At 39.2% G+C, this 9,765-nt stretch overlaps 1 protein-coding gene and 3 long non-coding RNA genes across 7 annotated transcripts; 2 read left to right on the top strand and 2 right to left on the bottom strand.

Annotated features, from left to right (window-relative positions):
• The first annotated feature begins 123 nt into the window (after positions 1–123).
• On the top strand, positions 124–2,134 carry LOC124311585. Of its 3 annotated transcripts, none has more exons than XR_006909942.1 (6): positions 124–261; positions 581–660; positions 714–847; positions 950–1,222; positions 1,292–1,437; positions 1,660–2,134. It is a non-coding gene; the product is annotated as an uncharacterized LOC124311585 (long non-coding RNA). The 3 variants fall into 3 exon arrangements; XR_006909941.1 differs by having other exon boundaries at positions 134–261; positions 524–653; XR_006909940.1 differs by having other exon boundaries at positions 134–261; positions 524–660.
• A 3,045-nt stretch (positions 2,135–5,179) lies between these two features.
• Positions 5,180–5,423, top strand: LOC124311764. Its single transcript, XR_006910214.1, has 2 exons — positions 5,180–5,273; positions 5,367–5,423. It is a non-coding gene; the product is annotated as an uncharacterized LOC124311764 (long non-coding RNA).
• Positions 5,349–7,440, bottom strand: LOC124311633. 2 transcript variants are annotated; one of them, XR_006910053.1, is made up of 6 exons: positions 7,368–7,440; positions 7,072–7,302; positions 6,684–6,987; positions 5,739–5,960; positions 5,514–5,618; positions 5,349–5,441 (listed from the first exon to the last, which is right to left on the bottom strand). It is a non-coding gene; the product is annotated as an uncharacterized LOC124311633 (long non-coding RNA). The 2 variants fall into 2 exon arrangements; XR_006910052.1 differs by lacking the exons at positions 5,349–5,441; positions 5,514–5,618; positions 5,739–5,960 and having other exon boundaries at positions 6,571–6,987.
• A 325-nt stretch (positions 7,441–7,765) lies between these two features.
• Positions 7,766–9,238, bottom strand: LOC124311470 (ribonuclease H1-like). Its single transcript, XM_046775978.1, has 5 exons — positions 9,015–9,238; positions 8,596–8,713; positions 8,419–8,528; positions 8,181–8,356; positions 7,766–8,113 (listed from the first exon to the last, which is right to left on the bottom strand). Exons 1-5 carry the CDS (start codon positions 9,022–9,024, stop codon positions 8,048–8,050), a joined length of 480 nt encoding a protein of 159 aa, XP_046631934.1. The 5' UTR covers positions 9,025–9,238; the 3' UTR covers positions 7,766–8,047.
• Between the last annotated feature and the right edge of the window lie 527 nt (positions 9,239–9,765).

Below are 9,765 nucleotides of genomic sequence, written 5' to 3'. Positions count from 1 at the left end.
TCACTAGAAATCAATTCGGCAGTTTGTTTTTTTGCCTAAATCAAATGAGCTTACGGCATTGCCACATTCCCTACAAAATCTGCCCCGCAGAGCAGACGAAATTATTTCTTTCGATAGTAGTTCCAAGATTCAGCAGAGGACAGACCGCGTGTTCAGTAAACTGAGAATCGATCTTGATACTTTTTTTTTCGTTCATTCTCTATTGATTCCGGTTCCAGGGATTTCTTGTGCAAATATCCGTGCAAATATCCACCTTTAAAGGTAAATTTCTATTATATTGCTCAATCTGGTGTTAAGTGACAAAATCCGATTTTCTATTGCTGGCAAAAATTGTAAATAATTTCTAAAATTATAATTGCCACACAGAAAGTTTTAGGTTTGTCTAGTTCTCTCTGTTTTGTTGTGCTTTGTGATTAGTAAAGCCAAGGCCCCAATGAGCAAAGAAAAAAAATTAGAAGTAAAAAGAGATTCATGGCTTTCACCATATAGCTAATAATATACCATGGCTTTCACACTGTTAAAGGAACTTGGATACAAGATTCTTGGTGAAATGATATCCATTTATGTTGTCTGATTCCAGACGTTTCAGCACCTTCTGGGCAAAAGTGCTGGACAGTGGATTGCTGAAACCTGAAAGGGGAAACACCCAGTTGGTATAAGGTAAACCTGTCAGTTATTCAGAATGGGTTTTTATTCATTTTGGACACTACTAGGCTACATACTACAAGGCAACAGCAAACATTAAGTCAATCACAAATGATGGTGAAGATGAAAAATCCTTTCCACACACTACCCTATCTTACAACAACAGCATGTTCCTGGCTCATTCGATCCTCACTCTGATTGGGTATCTAATTAAATGAATAACCACCTGTATCACCATTTTAGCTTTATTCCTGTCATTCTGCACTTAACCTTACCTGTGATAAATCTTTCTTTTCTTCTGTAGGTTTCGATGGCCATTCATGCTCATTTGATTAATTTCGTGCCAGCTAGTGAAAGCCGAAAGGCATGTCATATTGACTTAAATTGAGCTGCTGCGTGCTGTCTCGAAGGAATGCAATCAAGCCGTTGCGTTCAGTCATTTGAAACAGGAATCTAATGGCTGTCAATAGGTGGCTGAAATGATGTCCACCAGATGACGCGAGTGTCTTCACTCTTTGTTCCAAGACGCAGCAGGTTGTTGGTTGTGATTGACGTTTCTCACGATGAAAATTAAAAGGTATTTGTTATTAATTTCCTATTTTTAAATTTGTTATTGAATGTAAAATGTTTATGTGAAAATTTACAGGTGATTTAGCAAGAAGAAACCAATTGGCCAAATCATTCAACTCAGACTTGGAAGTTGGAAGTGCCTGTACATTTCCGAAATGGCGTGCCTCGTGTGTCTCGCTGTCTGTTCTTAGGCGTACGTCTCATCCCATGCAACATCAAAAAGTAATTATTTCGATCAAATGTCTTACAAAAGTACTGCAGATTTAGTTAACATGACTAGAGAGTAGACCAATTTGCTCCGCTACTATAGAAATTTTGAATCAGATATCAAAGTTATTCTGTTGGACTGCATAGTTTTCTTTTACTCATTGTATTCTTTTGTTATAATGAGTATGCATGTGTACACAGTTGTGTTCTCGAAAATAATTTTCTTTTCTTAAACAGGTATAACAAACACTTCTTTAATGCTGGTGGTTACCTTGTTGCAGCCAAATGGTGAAAGGTGTGCTGAAGCCAGATTGAACCGTTGTATGCAGCATGTGGTTGCAGTGTAATCCAGAAGTTGCTGTGCTGTTGTAGCTGAGCTGTTCCATCTGGGTTCCTGACTTACAAATTTGTGTGTTGTTGTTTTCATCCATGCCATGAATTTGTTTTATCTGTTGTCTTTTGAGTTTTCATTCAATCATGCAGTATACGACTGAGGCAACCTGATCAATATCAGGTTTGACACAGTCGAGAACTGCTAGATAAAACAAGCTCTGCGCCAAACAAATAATAACTTGCATATAACTTGCATCATGTTATTATCGCGGTAGAGAAAGCGACAGGCCCCCCCTCCTGGGGGCCATAGGAAAAATAAATGTATGTATGTGAATATTATGAAAATAAATTTTGTATGAAATAAAATATTCGTATTAATTCTTTTCGCTATAAAATTTTTAAAACTTCGTAAGAGGAATTTTTTTAAATTTTTTTTCAAAAACAAAAGTCTGGACTTAGCAGAAATAATGGGGGTGTGGACTTTTTAAAAATATTGGTTGTTCGACTTTTAAATTTTAATGATAGAAAATTATTTATAAAAAGAAAGTTTGAATATTATTGAAATGTAGAAAATGAGTTGTATTTTGCAAGATCAATTATCTGTAAGTTTACATAGCACTCAGAAATATTTATTCATATCATGCAATTATCAGCAGCAGGAAAGATACTTGAGGAGAAAATACAGACATGCACTTGTAACTTATCAATCAATTTTGTATTCCAGCAATCTTTCAACACATCCAGAGAAATACTTCAGAACTTCGGTTTAAAGGTCGGAGCAGCGGAAGTAGTGGTGACATAGTCGAGATATTTGTTGATATAATACATATGAACTTCAGTTTGGTAGTAGTTTGGAGCAGGGTAATACTTAAATTTCTGGATGTAGTAAACTAGGCAGCGTACGTAGTTGTATAAGGCGGCTTCTTCGGTGTAGTACTTGAGGCTTCGGTGTTGTAGCTAGGTGTACTGTAGGTCGTGGTGTAGTAGACTGGAGCATCAGTGTAGTATTTCTTTCAACGTAGCACGAAAGAGCAGCTTCTGTGTTGTAAGTCGGGACTGCGTAATACTTGGCCGCCTCAGTTGTGGTTGTGTAGATCGGGGCAGAGAAGTACTTTGCCGCTTCGGTGTAGTACTCGTCCATTTTGGTGGAGTAATCAGCGGGAGCCTTGGTGTAGCACCTGGGAACAGAGTAGTATTTAGGAAAATAGGTGCGGTAAGTAGATGAGAACAGAGTAATACTTAGAAGTCTCGGCGTAGTAAGATGAGCAGCATACGTAGTCATGTAGTACTCCATCGCCTAGATGGTGTAGTAACTCAGGGCAAAGTAATACTTCAGGGCGACAGTGTAGTGGCTCGATGCACCGTTAGTTATAGTATAAAACTCCGGTGCTTTAGTGGTGTAGTACTTGAAGGCCTCGGTGCAGGAATTAGTCGTTGCGCAAGTTATGTAGTAAGGCGGCGGCGTTGCGGTTTGGTTTCCGCCTTACCAAGGAGAAATCGCTACACCAGCAGTCGACCCAGCCATCAACGATACAACACCCAACAGGAGCACGACACCATAGATGACTTCCAATTCTTCAGCAGGGTAATACTTACATTCCTCGATGTAGTAAACTAGGCAGCGTAGGTAGTTGTGTAATAGGCGGCTTCTTCGGTGTAGTACTTGGGAGCTGCCGTGTTGTAGCTAGGTGTAGCGTAGGTCGTGGTGTAGTAGACTGGAGCATCAGTGTAGTAGACTGGAGCATCAGTGTAGTATTTCTGTTCAACGTGGCACGAAAGCTTTTGGGTAGCAACTCGGGACTGCGTAATACTTGACCGCCTCAGTTGTGGTTGTGTAGATCAGGGCAGAGAAGTACTTTGCCGCTTCGGTGGAGTAATCATCGGGAGCCTCGGTGTAGCACCTGGGAACAGAGTAGTACTTAGGAAAATAGGCGCAGTAAAAATATGAGAACAGAGTAATACTTGGATGCCTCGGTGTAGTAGGATGGGCAGCATACGTAATCATGTAGCACTCCATCGCCTAGATTGTGTAGTAACTCAGGGCAGAGTAATACTTCAGGGCTTCAGTGTAGTGCCTCGGGGCAGCATAAGTTGTGGTATAAAACTCCGGTGCTTTAGTGGTGTAGTACTTGAAGACCTCGGTGCAGGAACTGGTCGTTGCGTAAGTTGCTTTTGGGTAGTAAGGCGGCGGTGTTGCGGTTTGGTATCCGCCATATCCAGGAGACATCAGTACACCAGTGGTCGACCCACCAATCAACGATACAACACCCAACAGCATACGACGCCTTATTAACTAGACAGTAAACCAATTCAAACATAAATATTCAATAATATTTACATATTAACAAACAGAAAATAATTGTCATTAATAGAAAACTCCATGTAGAGACAGAATATTTACCCATGGATGCAAACTGGCAATACGGTGAAGAAGGCAGATGGTGACAGATTGTGCGCTGCAGTTGTTGCCGTGTCGGAGATGCTCACTCGACTGATGTCTCTAGCGTTTTCTCTCTCCTTTTTATACGATTTTTTTATCACCCTCACCTCTTAAGCCTTGCGGGTATTGTACCTGTTTGATAATGATGAAACACGTACCTTTCTCACCCAACCTCTCCGCCGTCGTATGATACGTTTTACGTAATGAATCTCCGTGACCTTCGAGCATGAAGGAAATGCAAACTGGCCTTTCCTTCTTTAGGTTAGCGTTGCTGGGGATGGGTCTACAAAAACCAATATCAAAATGATGAATATCAAATGGCTGAACCTTGCGGCTATTATACCTGCTTAATAATGGGGCCGTTCACATATGACGTCACGGGCCGAGGGGGGGGGAGGGGGGTTCACCTTGTATGACGAATAGTGACGAGGGGGGGTAGGGGGGGTATTCACAGTGGGACGTCACAAGGCACTACACAAGCGCCACCAAGTGGGATATGTTGGCAACTTCCTAAATTTCTTTTAGTTTTTTGGATCGTTAGAGCAAAGTGATTGTCAGCACCTCGTTTGCTTGACCAATTAAGAAAATAATGAACAACATTGTGTTCTGTATTAAAAACTACAGAAAATACAGAAAATAAAGAATTTTTAGTGGCTCAAACAATTTTTAAAAAGGGAGGGGGGTATCTGACTTTGTGACGTCATATTAGAGGGGGGGTATACCTACTGTGATGAATTGTGACAAAGGGGGGAGGGGGGGTGTAAAATCGTCAAAAAGTCCGTGACGTCATATGTGAACGGCCCCAATGATGAAACACGTACCTTTCTCACCCAACCTCTACACCACGGCATTGACAGTTTTACACGTAATATTCACCGTGACCTTCAAGCGTGAAGCCGTGAAGGACATGCAAACTGGCCGGCACGTCTGCAGCTTGAACTCTGAAATGGTAATTGAAAAATGATAAATAAAAACTGCATCAATTTGAACATGTTGAAAATATACCAAATTTAATTTTAAACATTCTAAAGTAACGTACGAGTGTACGACTCTTTAGCACACATACGTAGACTAAAATGTAAGCAATATATTAACCTACTTGATTGATCTTATTTAAAGTACATTATAACCAACTTAGATTTCCTTTTCTCATCTTTGTCTTGCAATATAGTAGAGAACCTCTCAAAGAAGCATCTTCATGACACGGCAGCGATCACGTGGAGAAAGGCAACAGATCTTCGGCATGCTTTCAAAAAATGAATTAAAGTAGATTTAAAATGTATCTTTCGAAAAGTAAAAACTCTAACGATTCACTTACATGCCTTAGAATTGTTCACTTTCGATTAAGCCTGGTCGAATGGCGTGGAAATACCTCATCCCTTTCAAAATCAAACCGTGGCTAAATTTGCACCGTAAAACTCAACTGAAAAATAAAAGAAGTAGCCTAAAGACACAGAAGCAAACGTAACATCCGACATTGGGCAGTGCGACATTAGCGGTAGAGCGAAAGTTTACATGGAAATGTCTAGTAAACGTGACTTACCTAAACTGATCATTCTGATTCTGATTGCAAATAGCACAGTATCTGGTTGCGAAGTCGGTAACGACCCCAGCTGACATCAAACGCACTTCAACAACCACACAACTTCACCAGTCCAACTTCTACACCTGAAGACAAGGCAGTGATTTTCATGTGCCTTGTCTGAAGTGATTCCTGATTCCAGACGTTTCTGCACCTGGGCAACAGTGCTTGGACAGTGGATTGCTGAAAGGAAAACACCCAGTTGGTTAGGTAAACCCGCCAGTTATTCAGAATGCATTTCTATTCGCCGTAGCATACTACAAGGCAAGAGCAAATGTTAAGTAAATCTCAAAATGATGGTGAAGATGAAGAATTCTTTCCACACTACCCTATCTGACAACATTATGTAACTGCTCATTCGATCCTCACTCTAGGAACTGGACATCTAATTAAATTAATAATCACCTGTATCACCCCTTTAGCTTTATTCCTGTAATTCTGCACTTTGTCTTACTCGTGATAAATATTTCTTTTTTTTTTCGGTAGCTTACGATGGCCATTGATATTTGAAGAGCAGCATTGGAATGCGACAGGTTGTCTGAGCTAAAAGCCCTACTAAATAGATTCCTTCCTAAAAGCTACTGGTGAGATAGATCTGGGGCAGGTAAAAAATATACAACAACCTAACCTATGTTACTTGCACAAAATATATATTGGCTTTTCAACTGTTGCTCTGTTTTATGAAACATGGTTTTTTACAAAAGATTCTTCTATAGATTTGTTTAATGTGCGAGTTTATATTAAGGTTGTGATATGAGCACATAGATGCATTTTCTGAACGATAATATAGTAATTGAATTTAATAATGACGGCTTTAATTTTACAAACCCACACTTCAACTAAACAGGGAAGGGGGAACCAAGAAGACTAGAACATAGATCAAGTTAGATTAAGGGGCTAGCTTACTTCCACTACGCCACAACAATCGGCAAATCTGGCCACCAGATATTCTCTTCAGTATCCTAGCCAGCAAGCCTGACATTAATGAAAACAATTCAAATACCAAATCCATCAGAACTTCAGCTTACTAGGCCAATTTAATGGATGGACCAATTATACAGATTTCTCATTCAATCTGATTTTTATTCCAGATGTTAACCCCTAGTTCCAAAGTCTCTAGTGGGCCCTTAAGACGAGAAAGTGACTTGAAGCAGCTTTTTCATTCCTCTCGTACACTCGCAACACTTCGTTTGCGACTCACAAGAAAGACCTAAATTTAAGAATTATTAAACAGAGTTTAAAGCTAGTAGGTTATCAGTAGATAATAACAAAAAATTAATTAATTTGCGGGTACCTGGGCACAATCCCGTGAGTGACTACAGGTGTGTCGCAGCGGAATAACATGTATGGTCGCACCCGGGTCCTCCTGGTTACAACAGCGGGTGAGTGACCACTGGCGGGCGTTGGTTAGTTCGGGAAACGGTGCCACAGAAAAGAAATGCCAACATCTACAATTGAATTTCAGCAATGTTTTCTCTGTTTCACCAAATGGATCAAGTCTATAGAACGGCGCCGAAGGATTAACCTGAAAGGAGAATTCTTTAGAAGTCGATAATTTCCAAATAAGCTTGTTGCGACAACAATCATTACCTCAAATTAGTCAATTTTAGATCGTCTTAAATGAATAATCGTTGTAGTGAGCACCGCAACCTCTGGAGTGACAACGTAAAGAATTTGATCTAATGAAGGCTTCAAAATCTAGAGAACGACTTAACAGTGAAGTAAGACTCACGGAAACATCAATTTCAAACACGCAGACAGTAACGACAAGCTGCTGCAACCTGCAATAGAACAGTAGAATACCAGCACCACCGACTTCATCAGCTCAATTGGCCTGTACACCTTTCACCAACTGGCTGCAAGCAACATGAGCATTGTTCAGCAATGAAGAAGCTCAGATTCCATCTGGATGATAAACCTTAATTTAAAAAATTTAAATTACTATCAAGATACAGATGAAAAAAAAAAACGGATGCAGACGACAGCAGTGCTACAGCATGAACTGACGATTTCTTGTGTAACTTCACAAAAATAAAATTCTGAAACCAAACAATATGCATAGCATAACATAACATTTTATATCCAAATTCTAGTTTCAATGAACAAAAGAAGAAATGTAACACACATTATTATTCAAATGAATTAAATAAAACCAAAATTGAATTCCCCTACAACAGAACAAAAAATTTTAAAGATTATTTGCATGGGGAGTCCTCTGATGTAAGATAACCAAATTAATTGAGAAAGTATGTCGCATTGAAAACTTCATTTTAATAGCTTTCAGCCCCTATTTTAGCCAAGGAGTCGGCCTTGTTGTAGTGCGAAGGAACATGAGACTAAAAAAATTAGAATAAAATGAATTTACTTTACTATCTACTGACTTTTCTAAACAAGATATGATACCCATTCAACACAATCGAAATCTCGAGTCAAATAAAGAAGCTCTTGATACAATGCTTTGTGTACGACAGGTTGACCTTGGAAGGTCCGCCAGCCATTACTCTGCCATGTGAAAATCCAATCGGTTATTGAATCGATCAAGTATTGAGAATCGGTGAAGATGACAACACGTCGGGCACCTGCCCAATTAATAATTGTAAACACAAATTCAAGAAAAACCAAAACATTAGCTGCTGTGTACCATAATTTCTCAAGAGTTCACATGCTCTGATGGCAGCTTTTATTTCAGCCACCTGATTGGTAGGATTTGTATGAATAAATTCATGTCTTCTTAATGGTTCACTTACATTCCTGCATTATAATATATTAACAATTAGCCATATTATAATTATATTCCACAACATTTTCTGCTACTTACAATGGATGGTTATTTCCAAACCACACACCAATACCACCTCTTGCACCCTGATTACCATTTCCAGGGCAGGCACCATCAATGTAGACATTTACATAACCATTGCGGTCAACTGTGAAGTCTAGAAAACAAATTGTTGTCAAAAATAGGTTTAGATGAATCAGCACAATGATTCACAAATCAACTGATTAAACTATTCATTTACCCAGCAGAGAATATAACAGACACAAAAAAAACAGGAAAAAGTAGGTCTAAATTTTAATTTTAAAACTATTCCATCAAAACTATGTATTTACCAGCTGAAAAGTAAGAAAAATGAAAATTAATGCACAAAACCCCAACGACCTACGACGGTCTACTTTGATTTAGTAATTCGTGAAAGTCGTGACAACGTGTTATAGTAAATCTAAGAAATATATTACCTTGATACATGTTCGCATAAAGACAAGATGTTTCTTGAAACACAGATTTTTTTAAACACTCTTTCGACACTTGATTTTAAGTTTAATGCGGAAAGATTCTGGTAATAAATTATTAATGGTTTCGCCACAGACTACGAAGTTTTGCTTCACGTGCTTCGTCCTCGTGCCGTGCTATCATAGACAAGACATGAATGAAAATGGCGTCAGTCTAACGAAAAATGGCGTCAGTCTAACGAAACGAAACGACACTCCGCGTCTCCGCCATCTGGTGGACACATAACTAATTTGACAGTTGAAAATGATCAAAGGCTATGAATAAAGCCATCTAGCGTTAGAAAAAGAAAACGCACAGGAATACTTTGTTTGCGACTCGCAAGAAGGGCCTAATTTAGAAATTACTACACAGACACAGACACAGAGTAGAAAGCAATTAGGTTATCAGTAGATAATCTACGAAAATAAGTTAATTGTCGGGTACCTGGGCATAATCCTGTGGTGAGTGACTACAGGTGTGTAACAGCGGACGAAAGCGACCACTGAAGTCGCCTAATAACTCGTCAGTGAAAGCAGACAAGTTGTAGCAGCATATTAAGAAGCAATGGAGCTGGATGAGAGAGGGTCGCCAAAATCAAGGATGGAGCAGAAAGTTGGTGCAAGTCACTCTTCTGTCATGGAAAAATTAAGGTGTAGTGGTTTACTAAAGAGCGCCTCTTTCTTTATCAGATAAAAATAGTAAATACAACTTTTATTC

The sequence above is a fragment of the Daphnia pulicaria genome, chromosome 8, assembly GCF_021234035.1.
Source record: "Daphnia pulicaria isolate SC F1-1A chromosome 8, SC_F0-13Bv2, whole genome shotgun sequence".
Classification (NCBI taxonomy): Eukaryota; Metazoa; Arthropoda; class Branchiopoda; order Diplostraca; family Daphniidae; genus Daphnia; species Daphnia pulicaria.
The sequence above is the reverse complement of the archived record's forward strand: the minus strand, read 5'-3'. Positions and strand labels throughout refer to the sequence as shown.